The 23,042-nt window shown below is 46.6% G+C and overlaps 1 protein-coding gene across 1 annotated transcript; it reads right to left on the bottom strand.

Moving 5' to 3' along the window:
* Positions 1 to 337: 337 nt before the first annotated feature.
* On the bottom strand, positions 338 to 23,042 carry LOC308102963 (uncharacterized protein; the record flags this gene model as incomplete). The annotated part of the gene is made up of 2 exons (XM_080452815.1): positions 338 to 9,487; positions 14,136 to 23,042. The coding sequence occupies 2 exons, from the start codon at positions 23,040 to 23,042 to the stop codon at positions 338 to 340; spliced, it is 18,057 nt and encodes a 6,018-aa protein (XP_080308941.1).

Raw genomic sequence — 23,042 nt, 5'->3', positions numbered from 1 at the left:
TGACTACTATATACTCTTTATAGACTGTGCATATCTGTGGTTTGCATTTCCAGAAGGTTGCTTCTAATATAGCAGGTGTCACAACAATCAGAAAAGTAGGAATAATGGCACAAAAATAAGTTTCAATGTAAATGAAAGGTAAACGCTGACTACTATATACTCTTTATAGACTGTGCATATCTGTGGTTTGCATTTCCAGAAGGTGGCATAAATAATTCACATTCCGGATCAGTTTCCCATAGCTTCGTTTGATTAGCTCGGCAGCAAATCTGAACTGGAAACACACGATACCTTCATGCGTGCATGTGCGTGCTCATTTCTCAGTTCTGGATTGTTGCTAATCTGTATCAGGAGTCAGGTTCTTGCTTCCTTGCTTCCTTGCTTCCTCCAATTTATCAAGAAACCACCTTGCTATCTCTGGAGTTTGGAAATGAATAATCTTGCCAAATCCATCCTCTTCGCGACGGATGACATCTGTATGATATTTGACTCTCTCCGCAGCCTCGATGCGAAGGCACTGGCCCTCGATTAAATGAGGGTCCTTGGTGAACTCATTGAACAGATACTGCCACATACATCTCATTTGGCCATAAGGACGCTTGGTCACAAATACGATACCGCTCTTGGTAATGATGAGGAAGTTGGAATCATTGATCTTGGTATGAGCAAAGTATATATAGTTTGCAAAACGTCCGTTCTCAATTACCTGAAGAATCTGTCTGCCGATAACCTCTGCCTCCTTATATGGTCGTATGACCCCATGCTCGTGGATGAAGCGAGGAGGACGCAAAGACTCAAGGTCCTGTGAAGTCGCTGCCATCTTCTTGATCCCGTGGAAGGTACTTCTGAAAACATCCATAACGCCACCTGTAGGTTTGGCCACCAATCCCACCAGACCCTTCACACAACCCTTACAGAAGCCTGCCACACCACCTTTCTGAGCACCTTCTATGGGTTTAGTGAAAACACCTGTGATCCCACCGACAAAACTTGAAAACAGTGCGTTTCCGGTTCTGGATATCTGCTCTGCCCGGCTGATGTGTTGATCGTCGTTCATGCTCTCTCTTCTCTCCTGCTGGTACTCATCATCCATCGTTATGGCAGCAAGACCCTTTGCCGCAGTACCCGTGATCTTGGAGGCTGCATCGGCAAAGCCCTCAACAGCACTGCTCACCAGAGCTTTTGTTCCAAGTTCAATGCCTTCTCTAAATTCCTCACCCCCCAGCCTGACTCCATCACCGACCTCATACACGAATCTTTGCATTCCTTCAGAAAGCACCCTGATCAACCCATATGGATTTCCCAGCACATCAAGACCAAACACCAACACATACGTTTGTTTAATGGCCTGCTTGACATAATGATTTCTAACTTTTATTTGGAGCTGCTGAGTTGTGCAGAACTGGTAGGTCATCTCAAAGAAGCTCAGTTTGAAGACAACGTCCTGTATGTCAGTGAGTATGGCTCCTACCGTATTTTTCAGAAGCAGTTTGAGGGACTCGATAGGGATGAGTTCTGTATTTCTCTTATCCTTCTGACCCTCCTCGCCACCCGCACTAAGAGTGAAACTCAGGTGCACCTTTATGTCAGAGATTTGGAAGTTCTCATAGAGGCTGACAGGAGAGGTGTCTGTAGCTGAGATGTGATCGAGTTCTGCCAATGTATACTGCACGTCATTGTCAAACAGCTGCACCTCCTGCTCTGAGGTTGTGATACTGGCATTCTCAGGTGTGAACAGATCTACGATGGCATTGAGGAAACCCAGGTCGAGCTTCAAACACATCTCCAGGATCACCACCTTGAAGATCTTGATGCGAGAGATATTAGAGTGTCCTGCCGCTCTGGTAACAATGTAGATATCTGTCAGGGGTTTGGGCGTAGAGGCCCTTGTGATGGACTTGGGCAGTTTGATGGTATAGAACACATAGGGGAAGATGGCTCCCGGCAGCTGATTCTGGATTTGTACACGGTTGATTTTAATGCGGCAGCGGCTCTGTTGTGGGGAGACGCTGTACTGCACCTTCACCCCAGGCAGGAAGTTCCTCTTGAGCTGAGCCTTGAATGGTTTAAGCACCTTCATATCCCTGCCATTGGGAGTCAGAGAAACCTTGTATTTCTTCCCCAAAGCAACTGTGGTGTTATATATGGGCTCATGCTCTATATACTCTCTGTAGCTGTTTTCCAGCAACTTTGTCATTTTACCACTCAGTGACTTCCATCTGGCCTTCTTCTTCGTCATGAACTCCCACACCACATCAGAACTTGTAATCCCGATGAAACAGATCTCCTGGCTGGTAGTGTTGTTTACCAGAGACACGCCTACATCTTGGAGGGAAAGAATTATTTCTGTCTCAGCCGTCTGAGCATTCTCTGTCTTTTGTAGTAACTTGAAGATCTGAAGCTCTCCTGTAAAGAGCACCACCCGTTGGAGGCCTTCATAGAAGGAGATCACAAAAAGTTGTCCCCCTTTGTCCAGATCTAGATCTCCCTCACTCCACAAAATGCCTTGGTACTTGCCACATATCCAGTGTAGCTTTCTAGACCCAGTGGGCTCAGTCCACGTGTAATAAACGGCTTTACCTGGCTGCAACTCTTCCTTCTCCTTCTCCTCCAGTGAGCTCTGGTAGAACTGTAGAACCTGGTCCTTGGTATGGTTGATGATAAGGAAGGGAGCAGCACCATCATGGTAGTCAGAGAAACAAATCACAGTTGAGTGCTCCGATTGGTTCACATCAACCGTGATCCCACCCAGTGTCTTGTCCAGATGCAGCAATAAGCAGTTCTCTGGCCGTGTGAAGTCAATGGTCTGAGGAGGAGATTCACAACCTTCAACTTTTATCTTCAGGTACTTAGTGTCTCTCTCAGGCCAGAATGGAATGGCTGACTGTTCAGGCTGTGCCTTGGTCCATTTCTCCTGTCCCTTCACACTGATCCAGATGGTGTGTTTGGTTCTGTTGACCAGCAGGTAGAATGGCATGATGGTCACAATGCATGTCAAACTGAAGCTACTGGTGTCGATCTTCACCCCAAGATGGTAATCTTTGCCTTCGCCTTTGCCTTTACATTGTATGTCTCCATAGCTACCGACAGTATCCAGAGAGAATTCATTTGAATAGTCACTGTCTGAGATCATCACACGCACTTTTTTGTTTTTCAGGAACATCCGTGGCTTGAAAGAGAAAAGCAGTGGCATGCCGTAGTCCAGGGGGTGTTTGCAAATTATATCACCAGCACTGTACTGCAGCAGCTGGCCTGTCTTGTTCTCCATCCAGTAAGGTGAATGGATGGCCACTATGGTTTGTTTTGGGTCATATTTGACATGCATCGCTATGTTGAGCTCTGCCCTCTTCCTCTCTGTGCGGTCACTCTGTCCACTCTTGTCATCCTCCCCAAGAGACTTGAACACAGTAAAGGTGATTTCTTCCTGTTCACTGAGGAGACTGTATTCAGCAGACCAATCCTGAGCCAAGTAGTTGAGGAGGCGGAGAGTGAGAATTGACTGGTCGATAACGGCGGTTTGCAGCTGAGCAGAGTGGCCTGGTTTCAGAGTGTTCTCTGAGGCAATGTCTCCCCTGTCCTGTAGTTTGTAGGTGATCATGTATGGCAGCAGATTACGCAGCAGGATGGATGGCCACAGGTGAAGGATGTAGGGCTCGTCACAATTATCCCAGATGCATCCTGTGTGTTTGAATGTTGTCACTGTGTCCTTCAGCGGTACAATATTGACAATCAGCATGCCAGCCTTTTCTCCATAGTGGTGACAGGTCCGCTGAAGACGTGTGTCAGGTTCCTGTCTAATGACTTCCTTGTAGTTGAAACCCTCGGAGCACTCAAACTCCTCTGCCTGACCGCTTTCGCCCGCCTCTATTACTGGCTGCAGACTCAGCTCCGACCTGTAATAATCCAGAGGCACACAGAATTCCTCATTGGGTAGTGACATACCCAGACATGTTGATCCTTCAAACACTTTGAATGGGATAGAAAAGTGATTGATGATCTGGATGGGAGAGCGGATTTTGATGTACTTGTTGCCCTTCACAGAGTAGATCTGACACACCAGGAAGCGAGTGACCCCTGAATCAATATGCACCACACTGTACATCCCTTGGCCCACCTTGACCAGCGGGATGACACAGGACGACGTGTGGCCCACCGGAGTGGACTTTATGTAGTAATGTTTTTCACTTAGGGAAATTATAGTGGAGAATTCATCAGAGTCGGTGGCGGTACTTGAGTAGTCCATATTGAGGCTCTCTCCATCCTGCAGCTCCACTGTACAGTTGTCGCCCTGTCCATCGGTGGGGCTGAACATCTCACTGTAGAGGACAGACACTGGCAGGCCTAGACAGTTCTTCACCATAAATGGATGCTTTTGGAAGTATTCGGTTGTCTGCTCTGCTATCTCTGCAAATGTTGTGTGCAAGTTACTGAGTATGCCCAGTCCACATTTTGAGAGGGTGATGTTGAGATGGTCCTTGCTGCTGATGCTGATAACTGTCTTATACTGTGGGATGTTGCAATCAACCTCATGTGATACTCCTGTACATTCCTTTTTCATCTTCAGGTCTAGAGCCCAGGGTCTTTCTTCCTGTAATGGTTCCTCTAATGGTTCCAGAAATGGCTCCCACACTTCCATCATCTCATTGTAGTAGTGAATCTCTAGACTAAGCTGACCTTGGAAGTTAATTAACGTTTTCCAGTTCCTGACATCTGCATTGAAGGAGGACTTGGCCAGAAGCATGGGGACGGCACCAAGCCCGATACCTGCCTCCACATTCAGGCAGATAGAGTTGATGGCTACCTGTAGTGACTCTCCCTGTGGTATCAGTGGGGCCAGTGACTTTGCATCCTCATCCACTTCATCCTCCAGGAACCACAACTTTAGCCTCTTCCAGCTCTGTCGCTCCCATAACTCTGGGGGTACAGGGCTGTCTAGCTCCTGTGGAGCCTCTGCAGCCTCTGCAGCAGCCTTCGACACAGACTGGATGATGGTGTTCACTGTGTCAATGATTATAGGAGATACCGTCATTGTGAGGGCATTCATGCAGACCTCGATAGCTTCAGGGGAGGTGGGCATCTGGGTGCTTTTGAAGGAGACCTGACAGGGCTGTAGCACCGTGGTTACGTTGTTTCTCCTATTGCCCCTCAGTAAAGGACATGCCACAACCTTGAGGTCCTTGATGATGGCAGTCGTCAGTGATCCCTCAGCATCATTCTTCATCACCAGTTCACACTGCATGACTCGCATCACCAGAGTGGGAGCGTTGGCACGTGTTAAGTCTGCCACAAAGACAATCTCTGGGTTCCTCAACATAATGTTGTAATTGAATGTGCTCACCGGAGCTGGAGCTGGAGCTGGAGCTGGAGCTGGATCATAAACATAAACAGCATAGGCTTCCTGGCTGCCCTTGAGGAAGATGTTTGCAACATTGAGCAGGAACTCCATGTTGGCACACAGGTAGAAGTCCTGAATGACAATGTCCATAGAGGTGAAATTGCGGCCCTCACAACAGGTCACCTCCATCATGATGTTCAGCTCAGCAAGCGCCATCATTCTGGGATTAATCATCTCGATACTGGGGTTCTTGTCATCCAGCAGCCAGTTGGTAAGTTTAACTACGGTCTTCATGGAACAGTCAGAATACTGGAGGAGAGAGGTGGTGACGGTTCCCAGGGTAAACTCTGCCAGTTTCTGCTCCTCTTCCTGCACTTCGTTCCCACTAGGGCTGTACAGGACCAGAGTCATGCAGTCAACCTTTACGTCCAGTTTGAGTGTGTTAGTCACCTTGGAGGGGGATGGGGGGGAGGGGGAGGGGGGTGGCACGACTTCAGCTACCTCCCCTTGCGACATGGACAACAGTGTACACAGTAAGACCGTCACGTCAGCCTGCCTCTGCATCAGAGTCATGGGTTTGATGTGAGCTGTGATCTCTATGTCAGGTATTTCATGGTACCAGGTGGATGACAGGTTTCTCGAGATAGACAAATCCATGTTAACTGGTTTGAGCAGCTGAGTTTCTCCTTGAAACTGATCTGCCTCAAATGTGGTTCTGTAGAGCCTGAGGTCACTCAGTCCCACTGTCATCATATCCACTACAGGGGGGATCTTGGCGTGGGTTTTGGACGGCATCTTGACAAAGTGGTTCTTAACGGAGATCAGGCCCAGGTGGGCTACGATGACATTCCTCCCCCAATCAGAAGATTGGGGAAGGAAGAAGAAAGGCATATTTATGTTGACGTTGAGAGTGATCCGTGCACTGCGCTCCGCCAGCTCCACTACGCCCATGGCAGCCTTCTCTGCAGGCTGTACACCTGTGGTAGCCTTCTCTGCAGGCTGTACACCTGTGGAAGCCTTCTCTGCAGGTTGGACATGTTGAAAGTTGTTGATGAAAGCCATTATGGAAGAGACAAACTTGTTGAGATACATGACTTGGATGCATCCCACAGTCAGTGTGATGGAAGTGTCAACTTTAGACATATCCAGATAGGAATCTCCCTCTGTGGCGTCTGTATAGTTCACCATGTGGAAGGCGAGCACCTCTTTATCTGCTATGGACACCACTTTCTTGTAAACAGCATCTTTGTCACAGTCCAGGATGGCAATGTTCTTTAGCTTGGCCTGAACCTCCATCTTCTTTTTCATCATCAGAACATCTGACACCAGACCTTCAATACTGATCTCAGAGATCCTGGCTTTCTCTCCTGGGATGAAAACCTTCAGATTATTGAGATCTGCTCTGATGTGCAGATTCACCATATCTTCAAACTTAGATTTCTTTGAAGTCTGTCTCTTGGCAATCACAGGTTCCTCCTTCTTATTCCTCATGCTATTGTCCTCCTCCTGCCCTCTCTCTTTCGACTTAGAAGGAGGGATGAGGTTATTGAAGAAGTTCATGACATTGAGGAGAGCGTCGCTGTAGGGGTGCATGTCTAGCGATGACAGGTTCACCTTGATTAGCTGTTCTGTATTTTTGTGTTGAGACTTGAACTCAGGACCATACCTATCAGCCGTAATGTACTCCAGAGTGAGAAATACATCATCCTTTGTGTTGTCTAGAGAGGTGATGAGATGAACCTCCTTCTCCTCAGAATCCATGTACTCAGGGCACTTGAGGCAGATGTTGTGGATTGAAATGGACGATGACATGTCAAAGGTGCACAATTTGAGCACAGTCTTAAGTCCTAAGATGTCCAGTTGAAGGATGGTGACCTCCTGACTCCCTGATAGATGACACAACTGTATGGACACCTTGGTAATCTCAAAGTTTATAAGGAAATCGGTCATGTTCTTCTGAGGATGTTTCTTGGTGTGTTCTGTATTTATGAGTGTGTGGGAAGCAGTGCTTTGTGGGGCAGGTCTGCTCTTAGGCAGTGGGATGCTGTCTATCAGCTCTAGAATGCCGTGAATCTTCTTGTCAAAGATCCGAAGGGATAGCAAAGGTATATCCACAGACATTTTAACCTTGGACATGCGTGAGTCTGTGACAACCATGGCCTTGCTGAACACCACCTTCAGATCCACCGGCTCTAGAATGTGGAGCACTGACTGCTTCTGTTTACGAGCCTTCTTCCAATCCCCATCTGGTTTGCTGTAGAGAAACTGCAGCCTGTTGAGCTGTATGTCAAATATGTCGTACGCTCTGGACATGATGTCCTCAATGGCACTGCTGCCCACTGACAGCTGGGGCAGGTCTTTCTTGCTCTGACTGGACACCTTCAAGTCTCCCAGGTCTAGCACCATGATTCTCTGGGCAGATTCATAGAAGCCGGTCTGGGGAATGATGACATAGGACGCCAACAGGTTCACATTCAGGTCTAGAACCTTCTGTGTCTTAATCACATGCATCAGACCTGAGGATGTACGGTCCCTGAACTGCTCCAGTTTCATCAGGGTAACATTGGTTAGCTGGTCTAACTGCTGGTTGTCGGGGGGTCTGAAGAACTCTAACATGCTGTTCACTGTAATAGCATCATAGATTATTTCCAGGGGTTGTGACTCAACATGAAGCTTCTGGTCAGCGGTCTCATCCAGCGGGTTGGTCTCGAACTCAATGATTAGCAGCTGAGTTCCTTTTCCCGTGGCAGCCTTCCTTGACGACAGTAGGGTGGGTGCGACTCGGTCACCGGCCAGGCCCGTGACCTCAAACATATTGAGCTTAACTATAAGTTTGATGGCTTGTCCTCCTGATCTCTGTGTAAGAATGGTCTTGAGCTCTCCAAGTGTCAGCTTGATTATCTCATTCTGATCTGTGGTGTTGTCTTTGAAGGACACAGAGAGCTTCTCCATGTGGAAATCAACCTTCATATCCTCAAAGTCCTTTGGCAGGTTGTGATTGACAGCAACCTCACTGTATCCAATGGCAGTGTAAAGCCTTGCCTTCTCACCAGGGGGCAAAACTTCATCAAAACCTTCAGTTGTGACATCTCCTTGCTGGCTATCAGGCTTACCTGTCTTGTTAAACATCCATCCAAACCAACCTTGGGACTCTATTTCCGTCTTCCCTCCGGGACGGTTGACATTGCTCACCTCCATCTCAGCTTGCTGCCGGGCCAATGTGATGTTAAATATATCCAGCATCTTCTCAGTGTCCTCCAGTAGCATGGGGTCATTGCCATTGATCTTTTCTTTGTAGAGTTCCCGGTAGCGTTTTACCGTCTCCCGGTGTTGGTGGATGTGCTGCCACGACCACATGTGGAGGCGGGGCTTCACATCCACCTCCAGGATGCCCATGATCACATACCGCCACCACATGGGGCCATTGGTGTGAACGGGGACCTCTGGCCTGTATTTTCTATATGGCAGGTTCAGTGTCATCATAGACACCGAGTCCATCAGCTCCAGAATGCTGATATACTGTGGTCTATTGAGCTCAATGGCCACGGCTGGGAGATTGACTTCCAGGTCCAGTTTAGGAGAGGAGAAGTCCACATCTGACCTTGGATTCATCCGGAGTTTAGCATCCACTGTCATCAGACGAAATAAGTACAAGTTGTTTATCTCCATGTCGGCCTCTAGATATTGCAAAACTTTATCTGGACTGTAATTAGAATAGATTTTGGAGTTAACATTCCAGTATGCAAACAGGTTCTCAAGCTGCACAAGCTTAAAGAAAAGCTTGGCATCCCCATCCAGAATGCAGGGTTCCCATTTCTCATCAGCGGTGTGGAAGCTAAGGTCTTTCAGCGTCACACCAAATGACAATGGACAACGGGGATTGGTCATGTCATCCTCATAGCGGACATGGATGTTAGAAATTCTGACCTGTAGGTTCTTGATGATCTGAGTGATCATCTTCTCCATAAAGGTGTCCTGCTTCTCTACCTCTGGGTTTTCTTTTTCGGCGGCCTTCTGCTTCGTCTCCTCTATCATCTGCAGTTCCCTCTGGCGAGCCTCTTGCAATTGTTTTTCTTCCTTCTCTGCATCATACTTTATACGGGCTGTCGGGACTATGAGCAGACTGACACCATTCAGTGTTACCTCCACTGACTGGGTGTAGAGTTGGGACCATGGGATCTTCAGCTCGAGATGTTCTATCTGTCCCGCTATAACTTTAAAAGGAATGTCAAGTTGACTCAAAGCATTTTCCTTGATTTGAAGCTTTCTGAGAACAGCATTACCTCCCCATATGCCAAGCTTCAGTTCAGAGCTGTCGAGCTGAACGTAATCCCCTAAGCATCTATTCAGGAGTTGCAGAACCAGCGCTTCTAACACCATGTTGATGGAAGTAACATTTTAACTGTCTCTCTTTCTGTCTCTTGCCACCATATATAGGCCTCTGGTCCGATGTCAAACACAGCCCATACCCTTTGCTCCTAACAGGGCCAATTTGCGCAGATGCAAGTTGCAGTGCATTCATGAGTGTCCTGACATTTGACATTGTATGCCCATGGCTTGCTCGCCAGCACTATTGGTAAAATGGAGAGTTTCACGTAATCTTCCCTCTGCCCTCCTTCATAAACGGACTGGTACAAGTCACGTCTGTGATTTAAGCTGTTGTTTAACCGCTTGAACCCTAGCATCCCTATTTTTTCGGGGGGAAGCACCTTTGCCGAAAATAACAGATCTACAAGCTCACAAAAGTGACGTGTTGAGAGCTTGTAGATCGGCTATTTTCTTCAAGGATACTTGTGGGCATCTATACGTAATGTTGTGTCATGGTGTTCATTTGAACATTTGAAAGGGACCATTCAAGGAAACGGGGACAGGGTCATTATTTTTTTCATTTAATGGGGAGGAACTGTTTTTAATTGGAGACCAGGGAGGGGGGGGCATACACATTTAATCTATCAAATAGTTTAGTTTTTATTTGTAAAAGACAGAGACAGAGGAGCTTTTACCCTAGAAGTGTAAAGTGTAGTCCCTGGGAATATGGTCAACTTCGTATAAGGCCCATAGGAATACAGCAAATCTACATCAAATGTAGGTGTTTAAGTGGTTCAAACTTGGACATTCTCCTCTGCTCACAGAAATGACAATCAAGATGATTGAAATGTCTCCGTACAGTCAACTATTTCCATCATCACGGAAAATGGATTTCTCTGTGACAGACCTGATTCGTCCACAGAGGCAGCCCACGTGACAATGTAAGTTTAATGGCATGTAACACCATCTCGAAATAAATAAATAAGAAAATAAACAAAACAAATGTACGAAGAACAAAACTAAATATAGTGGGTTGAGCTTTTTCCTAGTAGTGTAACGCCCCCTAATCACTCCTATTCAGGACAGCTGAGACACCTGGCTGAATAAAAGGGAGCCGCACCTGGCTGTGAGTCGTGTAGCTGGCTGGCTTATGTTTTCCTGGTGGTGTGGTGTGGTGTGGTGGGTTGTAGGTGTGGGAGATGGGAGAAGGTCATTGATGGTAGGCACTTAACCTGTCTCTTTTCTTTTAAATTGAATTAAACAAAATCCTGAGTGTTCCTTGATCTTACAGGCATCTGACAGTGGGGTAGGTTGTCTTCCCCCCCCACCTGTTGTACAGCCTCGTATGCCAGTCTGCATGCAGAGCTGCTGATGACTGCATGGCGTCCTCCCCTATCTTAAACCTGTTGAATAGCCTCGCATGCGAGTCTGCATGCGGAGCTACTGCTATGCTTTCCTGATGGTGGTTCAGTGGCGTGTTGCTTATGGACCTGCCAGGGAGCACTGATGACGGCATGGCCTCTCAGTTCTTAGTGTGGCTTTCTTGATTTGAGGTAAAGGGCTGCCTATATTATATTTATATCTGTCTTAAATCGTGTTGATCAGTGTTTATTAATATTGTGTTTTGTCTTATTAGGAGGAGCTCTGTGCCCCTGCTGTTTTTTGTCCTTATTACTTGTTATTTGATTTAGGTTTATTTTGATTCATTGTGTTTGTGAAAACCAGCTGTTCTTATCCGTACTGATAATAAGAAAGGTATATTTGGCTCCAGCCGTACCAGTAATATCGTGGGTGGCTATAGTTGTGGTCCCGACAGGTGGGTGGTCACGTGATGGGCTGTAGTATTGGGGTTTTAGCTTTAGTGCATGATCTACTGCTTGACTGCATGCTGATTTAATTTTAAGAACCCAGTGTTGTGTGTATTTTAACATATTTTCTTGTGTCTTCCAGTGAGTGAAGTGCGTGTGTGCCTTGTGTGCGCTTTTGGTGGCGGTGAAACCCCTCTCCTCACTCCCTCACTCCCTGCCTCCCTCCTGTGTGCTAAGGACACCTATACCTCCCTGCTACTGGTATCTTAGGCTATTGCCCATTTTAACCCTTTTGATACTGTTTGATAGATATTGTGAATTACATTTTAATTAGTCTTTTGAAAGTAATTTTCCTGCCTCTGATTTGCTCTTGCTTCTAAATAGCGGAAGTACTCGAGCCATTTAGCTATCACAGGAGCTCCATCTTTCACAAATCTAGCTGGTATGCTGTCCAAACCTGTAGCCTTATTATCACTCATCTTGGCTAAAACAGAGTGACCCTACTGGAAAATTTAACATTCTTTTTTCCTATGTTACATTTCTCAAGTTTTGCAATGCTCACATAACCAAACCGAACTGGGCACAGATCATTTACTAATTAGGGAAGAAGCCACGCTAGTAAAGAAAAAAACCTGTTAAAATGGTTTGCCACTTTATATTTGTAAAAATGTTTTTTTTCTATAGACCTATACTGTTGGCTCCAGGCTCCTGCTTTGCTTTTTGATGAAGAACCAAGCTCTCTCAGTGTTGGCCAAACCTTCTTGGGTCTATTCTGATTCTCACTAACCACATTTACATAATGGTCTGATTTAGCTTTAGTTTTATATGCACAACTGTAACAAAATTGACTCTTATAGCATTTGCCTCCATTGCACATGGAGCAGTAGGGTTGAAATGGCAGTTTTGTTGCAGACTTTGTTTAGTTTTAGGGAGCTAGGTTCAGTGACTTTCTTTTATGTTTTGTTTTGTTTTGTTTTGTAGAAGCTAATTAGGGGTATTTGTAATCATTGTTATTATTTTGGCAATGCTCGTTAAGCGTCTCTATTGTTGTGAAATGTCACTGGTGTGTACTGTAGCAATAATTGGAACATTCTGTTCCAAGTATCTTTATATCACACTCAGACCCACACAAAAGGACATTCAACTATTAAAGTCATACTGTGTGACCTTTTAAATTAAACAAAAGTTATATGTGATGTAATCTTTCACTATTTTCACAATAACCATTGAACGCAATGTGTTTTTTGCCATCTTCGCTATACACTGTTAAATAATACTTTATTCACGGTTGTCTGCCCCACACACTCCGGAAATGTATTTAGTATTGATGTATTTTAGTTAATAACGTTTCTGACAATAGTTGATCACCACCATCATGGTGGCTGATAGCCTATTGACAAAATGTTTTAATGAATTAGGTCTAATAATCACAATAGACACTCAAGTCTAGCAGTTTGCTCATGAGTCAGCAGCCAAATCAGTATACATTTTACAAAAACCTCTTCCAGTCAGCCCATGGTATAAGTGAGGACGAGAGCTGTGGATTCATACAATGACAATGACTTTCCCTTAGCAGTAGGCTAAGCAGACAGTTACAACCCTTTATTACAAAAAAAATAAAATAAATTGCTGTGATGTTTCCTGCAAAGATTAGGGTATTGCATTATGTTTGAGCTTAAGGTTTTGTCAGCCTAATATAGGTGGCTATAGGCAAAAGTAGGATTTCCCAGCATGCCCTGGGCCCAGAATGTTCTTTCTGTGTGTTTATTACTTCGTTGTTGGTTGAATATGGGAATGCATTATGATATTATGTTGTGGGCATGTAATGTTGTGTCATGGTGTTCATTTGGTAATTTATGTTGGTGTAGTATGTTTTGATGAAAGGGACCATTCAAGGAAACGAGGGCAGGGTCATTTTTTTTCATTTAATCTGAGGGAGGATCAACTATTTTTAATTGGAGACTGGCATACACATTTTAATCTATCAAATAGTTTAGTTTTTAAATGGCTTTATTTGTAAAAGACAGAGACAGAGGAGCTTTTACCCTAGAAATGTAAAAAATGTCTTGAAGTAAGTTTGAGTCCGATTTTTTATCCGATTAACTTTTATTCTAGAAATAGCAACCTGTTACAGCAATCTGACAAGCATGCTAGTTTGAATCATGGCACAAAAAAGGTTTCTTGTAAATTAATGGTAAAAGCTGACATGCTTTTCTCCCTTCGGCTTTAGTACTGTACTGTACACTCCTTTATTATCTGATAACCATGCACACACATGCGAGCACACTAACAATACACGCTTTATCACACATTTCTAGCCAATGAGTGTCTACTTATTATTTTGCACGTACAGTCTAACAGCCAGAATACAGTTTCAGGTGCAAGTAATGCAGGCAAACAATACTAACAAGTATTGTTTGCCTGCAGTGTGTGTGTGTGTGTGTGTGTGTGTGTGTGTGTGTGTGTGTGTGTGTGTGTGTGTGTGTGTGTGTGTGTGTGTGTGTGTGTGTGTGTGTGTGTGTGTGTGTGTGTGTGTGTGTGTGTGTGTGTGTGTGTGTGTGTGTGTGGGTGTGTGTAGGTGTGTGTGTGTGTGGGTGTGTGTGTGTGTGTGTGTGCGCGCGCACGTGCGCACGCTTTTATTTTTCAGTTCTGGTTTGTTGCTCATTTCTGTTGCGGTCTGTTACTTGCTTCTTTGCCTCCTCCAATTTATATGGTCGTATGACCCCATCGTCACGGATAAAGCGAGGAGGACGCAGAGACTCAATGTCCTGTGAGGTCTCTGCCATCTTGATCCCTTGGTCAAGCATGTCGATGATGCCTACTGCAGGTTTGGCCACTGCTCCCACCAGACCCTTCACTACACCCTTAAAGAAGCCTGTTGCACCACTCTTCTGAGCACCTTCTATGGGTTTGCTGACAATCCCTGTCACCCCACTGATAATCCCTGTCACCCCAGACAACAGTGCACCTCTGGACTGTCTCTCCTGCTGGTACTTTTCATCCATTGTTATGGCAGCGAGACCCTTTGCCGCAGCACCCGTGATCCTGGAGGCTCTCCCGGCTATGCCCCCTACAGCACTGCCGACCAGTGCTTTTACTCCAAGATCCATGCCTTCCACAAACTTCCACAAACTCCCCTGAATGGCTCCCTGATAGGGCTCATAGAAGAAGGACTTCACTCCTTTAGACAGCCCTCTGATCAGACCAAAGGGATTTCCCAGCACATCCAGACCTAACACCAACACATACATTTGTTTAAGGGCCTGCCTTTTATAATGACTTTCAACCTCCCTTTGGAGCTGCTGAGTTGTGCAGAACTGGAAGGTCAACTCAAAGAAGGCCAGTTTGAAGACAACGTCCTGTAGATCAGTGAGTTTGGCTCCTATACGGTTATTCAGCAGCAGGTTGAGGGACTGGATAGGGAAGAGTTCTATATTTCTCTTCTTCAGACCGTCTTCTCCACCCGTACTCGGAGAGAAACTCAGGTGTAGCTTGATGGGGGAGATGTGAAAGTACTCATAGAGGCTGATAGGAGAGGTGTCTGCAGCAGAGACATGGTTGAGTTCTGATAATATATATTCTATGTCCTTTTCAAACAGCTCCACCTCCTGTTCCGATGTTGCGATGCTGGCATTCTCAGGTGTGAACAGATCCCGGATGGCATAGAGGAAACCCAGGTCCAGCTTCAAATCCATCTCCTGAATCAACACCTTGAAGTACTTGATGCGAGAGATATTAGAGTGTCCTGCCACTCTGGTAACAATGCAGATGTCTGTTAGGGGTTTGGGCCAAGAGTCCTCTTTGACAGACTTTGGCAATTTGACGGGAAAGAAGACATAGGGGAAGATGGCTCCTGGAAGCTGATTCTGGATCTGTATGCGGTTGATTTGGATGCGGTAGGAGCGCTGTTGTGAGGAGACACTGTACTCCACTTTCAACCCAGGCAGGAAGGTCCTCCTGAGACGAGCCTTGAATGGTTGAAGCAGCTTCATATCCCCGCCACTGGGAGTCAAAGAAACCTGGAAGTTTTTCGCCAATTCAACGATGGCGTTTTCTAAGGGCTCACGGTCTATATACTCTCTGTAGCTATTTTCCAGCATCTCGGCTGCTTTACCACCCAGGGCCTTCCATCTGGACTTCTCCACCTCTTCGTACCCCCACAGCACATCAGAACGTGTAATCCCGATGAAAGAAACTTCCTGGCTGGTAGTGTTGTTTACCAGAGACACCCCTACATCTTGGAGGGACAGAATTATTTCCTTATCAGCCAATTTAGCTTTCTCGCACTTGCAAAGGTACTTGTAGATCTGACGCTCTTCTGTAAAGAGCACCACCCGCTGTAGACCTTCATAGAAGGAGATCAAGAAAAGTTTTCCCTCATCATTCATGTTCATACATAAGTCCCCCTCTCTCTTCAGTGTGTGATGGTAACTGCCACATATCCATCGTAGCTCTCTAGACCCAGTGGGTTCAGTCCAGGTGTAATACACAGCTTTACCTGGCTCTAACTCCTCCCTCTTCTTCTGCGAGCTTTGGTAAAACTGTAGAATCTGGTCCTTGGTATGGTTGATGATAAGGAAGGGAGCAGCACCATCATGGTAGTCAGAGAAACAAATTACAGTCGAGTGCTCAGATAGGTTCACATCCACCGTGATCCCACCCAGTGTCTTGTCCAGATGCAACAATAAGCAGTTCTCTGGCCGGGTGAAGTCAATGGTCTGAGGAGAAGATTCACAGCCTTCAACTTTGATCTTCAGGTACTTGGTGTCTCTTTCAGGCCAAAATGGAATGGCTGTCTGTTCAGGCTGTGCCTGGATCCAGTACTCCTGTCCCTGCTCACTGATCCAGATGGTGTGTTTGGTCCTGTTGACCAGCAGGTAGAATGGCAGGAAAGTCACAAAGCATGTAAGGCTGAAGCTACTCGCATCGATCTTCACCCCAACCTGGTAATCTTTGTATCTGCCTTTACATTTTATATCTCCATAGTTACCAACAGTATCCAAAGAGAATTCTTGTGAAAGCTCACTGTCTGAGATCATCAGACGGACTTTGTTCTTTTCCAGAGAGTTTTGTGGCTTGAAGGAGAAGAGCAGTGGCATGTCATAGTCCAGGGGGTGTTTGAAAAAGTTATCATCAGCCTTGTACTGCAGCATTCGGCCTGTCTTGTTCTCCATCCAGTAAGGTGAATAGATGGCCACCACGGTTTGTCCCGGGTCATATTTGACATGCACCGCTATGTGGAGCTCTGCCCTCTTCCTATTCGTCCCACCACTCGCTCCATCCTTATTGTCCTTGTTGATAGACTTGAACACAGTGAAGGTGGACTCTTTCTGTTCAGTGAGGAGACTGTACTCAGCAGACCAATCCTGAACCAAGTAGTCAAGGAGGCGGAGAGTGAGACTTGACTGATTGATGACAGCAGTGTGCAGCTGTGCAGAGTGGCCTGGTTTCAGAGTGGCCTCGGGGGCAATGTCTCCACTGTTCTGTAGTTTGTAGGTGATCATATATGGCAGCAGATTACGCAGCAGGATGGATGGCCACAGGTGGAGCATGTAGGGCTCATCAAAATTCTCCCCGACACATACTTTGTGTTTGGATGTCACTGCATCCCTCAGTGACACAATATTGATCATCAGCGCGCTGCCTTTTTCTCCACAACGGCAGCAGATCTGCTGAAGGCGTGTGCTAGGTTCCTGTTTGCTGACTTCCTCGTAGCTGAAACCCTCAGAACACTCAAACTCTATTGCCTGACTGCCTTCACCTTCCTCTGTTACTGGCTGCAAGCTCAGCTCCGACCTATAAGAATCCAGAGGCACACAGAATTCCTCATTGGGGAGAGACATACCCAGACATGTTGATCCTTTAAACACTTTGAAAGGGATAGAAAAGTGATTGATGATCTGGAAGGGAGAGCGGATCTTAATGTACTTGTTGCCCTCCACAGAGTAGATCTGACACACCATAAAGCGGGTGACGCCCGACTTGCTGTGCATCACACTATACATCCCCGGGCCCACCTTGATCAGCGGCATGACACTGGCTGATGTGTGGCCCAACGGAGTGGGCTGTATGTAGTAATCCTTTTCACTTAGGGAGGTTATAGCAGAGCCGTTGGCAGTACTTGAGTAGCCCATATTGAGGCTCTCTCCATCCTGCAGCTCCACGGTGCGGTTGGTGCCCTCTCCGTCAGTGGGGCTGAACATTTCACTGTAGAGGACAGACATCGAGAGGCCTAGACAGTTCTTCACTACAAATGGAGCCTCATCCTTTTGGAAGCATTCGGTTGTCTGCTTCGCAGCCTCCAGAAATGCCATGTGCAAGTTACTGAGCATGCCCAGTCCACATTTTGAGAGGGTGATGTTGAGATGGTCCATGCTGCTGATGTTGATGACTGTCTTATATTCTGGAACATTGAAATCAACCTCAGATGATATTCCTGTATATTTCACTGGCATCTTCTTCATCTTCAGTTGTAGAGTCCAGGGTCTTTCATCCTGTAATTGTTCCTCTAAAGGTTCCAGGAATGGCTCCCACACTCCCATGAACTCATTGTAATAGTGAACTTCCAGATTGAGCTGACCGTGGAAGTTAATGAAGGTGCTCCAGTTCCTGACATCTGCATGGAAGGAGGACTTGGCCAGAAGCATGGGGACGGTCCCATGCCCAACCCCTGCCTCCAGAGTCAGGCAGATAGAGTTGATGGCTACCTGTAGTGACTCTCCCTGTGGCATCAGTGGGGCCAGTGACTGTGCATCCTCATCCACTTCATCCTCCAGGAACCACAACTTGAGCTCCTTCCAGCTACGTTGCTCCCATAAGTCTAGGGGTACAGGGCTGTTTAACTCCTGTGGAGTCTCTGCATTGGGTGTCAGCACAGAATGGACAATGTTGATCAGTGTGTTGATGATGGTGGGAGATACTTTAATTGAGAGGGCATTGATGCAGACCTCCATAGCTGGAGGGGAGGTGGATGCTTGGTTGCCTTGGTAGAACACTTGACATGGCTGGAGCACCATAGTTACGTTGTTTCTCCTCTTGTCCCATAGGAAGGGACATGCCACAACATTGAGGTCCTTGATGACAGCAGTCGTCAGCAAACCCTCTGCATCATTCTTCTGCACCAGTTCACATTGCGTCACTCGCATCACCAGGGCAGGGGAGTTGGCACGTGTTAAGTCTGCCACAAAGACAATCTCTGGGTTCCGCACAAGAACGTTGATGTTGGAAGCCGTCACTGTATCTGCAGCATTGGTTGAAGTGGGATTGGTCCCATTCTTTTTATCCCCTCTTCTGTTTATCCCCTCGGTCTGCGAGGCTGGAGCAAAGCCTTGCTCGGTGGCATGGAGGAAGATGTCAGCCACTTTAAGCAAGAACTCCATGCTGGCACACAGGTAGAGGTCCTGAATAACTGTGTCCAGAGTGATGCCATCACGGCCCTCACAGTAGTTCACCTCCATCATCATGTTCTGCTCAGCACTGGGACGCATAGTCAGCATCGTGGGAGTGACCATTTTGATCCTGGGGTTCTTGTCATCCAGTAGACAGTTGGCCAGTTTAAATGAGACCTTCAAGGAACTGTCAGAATGCATGTGGAGGGAGGTGGAGATGGTTTCTAGAGTGAACTCTGCCAGCTTCTGCTGCTCATCGTGGCAGTCCAGCAGCTGCACTTCGTTTGCAATGGGGCTGTACAGGACCAGGGTCATGGAGTCAAACTTGAAATCCAGCTTGATTGTGCTTTTAAACTGTTTGGGAGTAGCGGGCACTGTGTCCAATGTCTGCAAAAGGACTTCGCTAAGTGTAATTAGTAACAATGCCATGTCGGCCTGACTCTGCATCAGAGTCATTGTTTTGAGGTGACCTGTGATCTCTATGTCAGGTATGTCATGGTACCAGGTGGATGACAGGTTTCTCCAGATAGACAAATCCATGCTAACTGGTTTCAGCAGCTGAGTCTCTCCTTGAAACTGATCTGCCTCATGTGTGGTTCTGTACATCCTGAGGTCACTTAGTCCCACTGTCATCATATCCACTACCGGGGGGATCTTGGCATGGGTTTTGGATGGCATCTTGGCAAAGTGGTTCTTGAGGGAGATCAGGCCTAGGTGAGCTACGATGACATTGGATGAGGAGGAGTGGGGGAGGAAGATGACGGGTGTGTTGAAGTGGACATTGAGAGCAATCCGTGTGCTGTGCTCTGCAAGCTCCAACATGCCTATGGCAGCCTTCTTTGCAGGCTTTACTTGTTGGAAATTGTTGATGAAATCCAGTATGGAAGAGATAAACTTGTTGAGGATGATGACTTGGATGGATCCCACAGTCAGTGTGATTGAAGTGTCTACTTTTGACATATCCAGATATGCAGCTCCCACTGTGGCATCCGTATAGTTCACCATGTGGAAGGAAAACACCTCCTTATCTGCTATGGACACCACCTTCTTGTAAACAGCGTCTTTGTCGCAGTCCAGGACGACAATATTCTTCAGGTTGGCCAGAACCTCCATCTTCTTTTTCCTCATCAGAACCTCTGAACCCAAGCCTTCAATGCTGATCTCAGAGATCCTTGCTTTCTCTCCTTCGATGAAAACCTTCAGACAGTTGAGTTCTGTTCTGATATGCATATGCACTACATCCTCAGACGTTAATTTCTTTGATGTTTTTCTCTTGGTAACCACATATTCCTCATTATTCCTCCCCCTGTCATCCTCCTGTCCTTCCTCCACCCATGAAGAAAAAGGGGGGAGGTTTTTTAAGATGTTCATGATGTTGAGGATAGGCTCAGTGCAAAGGTGCATGTCCAATGATGAGAAGTTCACCTTTATTAGCTGTTCTGTATTTTTGTGTTGAGACTTGAACTCAGGACCATGCTTATCAGCCTTAATGTACTCCAGAGTGAGCAAGTCATCCTCCATGTTGTCTAGAGTGGTGATGAGATGAACCTCCTTCCCTTGAGAATCCATATACGCCGGGCACTTGAGGCAGATCTCTCGCACAAATGTGTATGAGGACATGTCGAAAGTTCGCAATTTAAGTTCAGTTACCACTCCCTCTATGTCCAGGTGAAGGATGGTGACCTCCCGACCCTCTGATAGATGACACAGCTTTATGGACAGCTCGTTGATCTCAAATGTCACAAGGAAATCGGTCATGTTCTTCTGAGGATCCTTCTTGACCAGATCTTCTCTTTTACTTGCAGGTCTGCATGGGGCAGGTTTTCTATTAGACACTGGGATGCTGTCTATCAGATCCAGAACACCTCGAACCCTATCATCAGAGATACGAAGGGATAGCAAAGGTAGCTCCCCGGAGATCTTAAACTTGGCCATGCGTGAGTCTGTGACGACCATGGCCCTGCTGAACACCACCTTAAGATCCACCGGCTCTAGGATGTGGAGCGTAGACTGCTTCTGCTTACGAGCCGTCTTCCAGTCCCCATCTGGTTTGCTGTAGAGAAACTGCACTCTGTTGAGCTGTATGTCAAAGCTGTCGTACGCTCTGGCCATGATGTCCACAATGGCACTGCTGCCCACTGACAGCTGGGGCAGGTCTTTCTTGCTCTGACTTGACACTTTCAAGTCTCCCAGGTCCAGCACCATGATATTTTGAGTGGAGTCATAGAAGCCGGTCTGTGGAATAATGACATAGCATGCCATCAGGTTCACATTCAGGTCTAGAACCTTTTGTGTCTTAATCACATACATCAGACCTGAGGATGTACGGTCCCTGAACTGCTCCAGTTTCATCAGGGTAGCATTGGTCAGCTGGTCTAACTGCAGGTTTTCAGGGGGCAAGAAGAACTCTGACATGCTGTTCACTGTAATAGCATCATAGATGATTTCCAGGGGTTGAGACTCGACATAGAGCCTCTGGTCAGCGGTCTCATCCAGCGGGTTGGTCTCAAACTCAATGCTAAGCAGGGTTCCCGTGGCAGCCTTCCTTGATGATAGCAGGGTGGGTGTGGTCCGGTTACCGGCCAGGCCCGTGACCTCAAACAGATTGAGCTTAGCAATAAGTTTGATGGCTTGTGCTCCAGGTCTCTGCGTAAGAATGGTCGTGAGCTCTCCAACTGTCATCTTGATGATCTGATTCTGATCTGTGTTGTTGTCTTTGAAGGACAAAGAGAGCTTCTGCATGTGGAAATCAACCTTCATATCCTCAAAGTCCTTTGGCAGATTGTGATTGACTGCCATCTCACTGTATCCAATGGCAGTGTAAAGCTTGGCCTTCTCAGCAGGGGTCATCAAGTCATCAAAAGCTCCAGTTTTCACTTGTGTAACATGTGTATCTGGCTCTCCTCCCCATTTCCACACCCATCCAAACCATCCCTGGGACTCCTCTGCTTCCATCTTCATGCCAGGACGGTAGATACGCAGGCCTGCCTTGCTCGCCTCCATCTCAGCTTGTTGCCTGGCCAACGTGATGTTAAATATATCCAGTGTCCTCTCAGTCTCTTCCAGCTCTTTGAGCAGTTCCCAGACGGGTTTATTGCTGGTGATCTTATCCTTGTAGAGTTCCCGGTAGCGTCTCACTGTCTTCCGGTGTCGGTGGATGTGCTGCCACGACCACATGTGGAGGCGGCGCTTCACATCCACCTCCAGGATGCCTGTGATCACATAACGCCACCATATTGGGGAATTGGTGTGAATGTGGACCTCAGGCCTGTATTTCCTATACGGCAGGTTCCGTGCCATCATATACACCGAGTCCATAAACTCCAGAATGTTTATATACTGTGGTCTATTGAGCTCAATGGCCACAGCTGGGAGATTTACTGCCAGGTCCACTTTAGGAGAGGAGAAGTCCACATCTGACCTTGGATTCATCCGGAGTTTGGCATCAGCTGTCATCAGATGAAATATGAAGTCATGGCTGGAGTGGACAGAGTTGTGGAGACATTGTAGAGCTTCATCTGGACTGTGACTAGAGTAGAGCAACGAGTTGACATTCCAGTAGGCAAACAGGTTGTTAAGCTGCACAAGCTTAAAGAAATGTTTGGTATTCTCATCCAGAAGGCAGGGTTCCCAGTTCTCATCAGCGGTGTGGAAGCTAAGGTCTTTCAGCGACACACCAAATGACAATGGACAACTGGGATTTGTCATGTCATCCTCATAGCGGATATGGATGTTAGAAATCTTGACCTGTAGGTTCTTGATGACCTGAGTGATCAGCTTCTCCATAAAGGTGTTCTGCTTCTCTAGTGTAGGGTTTTCTTGTTCAGCGGCCTTCCGCTTGGTCTCCTCTATCCTCTTCAGCTCCCTCTGGCGAGTGTCTTGCAATTGTTTTTCTTCCTTCTCAGCATCATACTTTATATGGGCTGTCGGGACTAATAGCAGATAGACACCATCCAGTGTTGCCTCCACTGACTGGGTGTAGAGGTTTTTCCATGGGATCTTCAGCTCGAGACGTTTTATCTGTCCCACTTTCACTTTAAAGGGAATGCCAAGTTGATTCAAGGAACTTTCCTTGATTTCAAGCTCTCTGAGAATAGCATTACCTCCCCATATGCCAAGCTTCAGTTTAGAGCTGTCAAGGTTGATAACGTAGTCCCCTAAAAATGTATTGAGGATTTCTACCACCACACTTTCGAAGACCAT

The sequence above is a fragment of the Gymnoscopelus braueri genome (assembly GCF_963280865.1).
Source record: "Gymnoscopelus braueri genome assembly, chromosome: 16".
NCBI lineage: Eukaryota > Metazoa > Chordata > Actinopteri > Myctophiformes > Myctophidae > Gymnoscopelus > Gymnoscopelus braueri.
The sequence above is the reverse complement of the archived record's forward strand: the minus strand, read 5'-3'. Positions and strand labels throughout refer to the sequence as shown.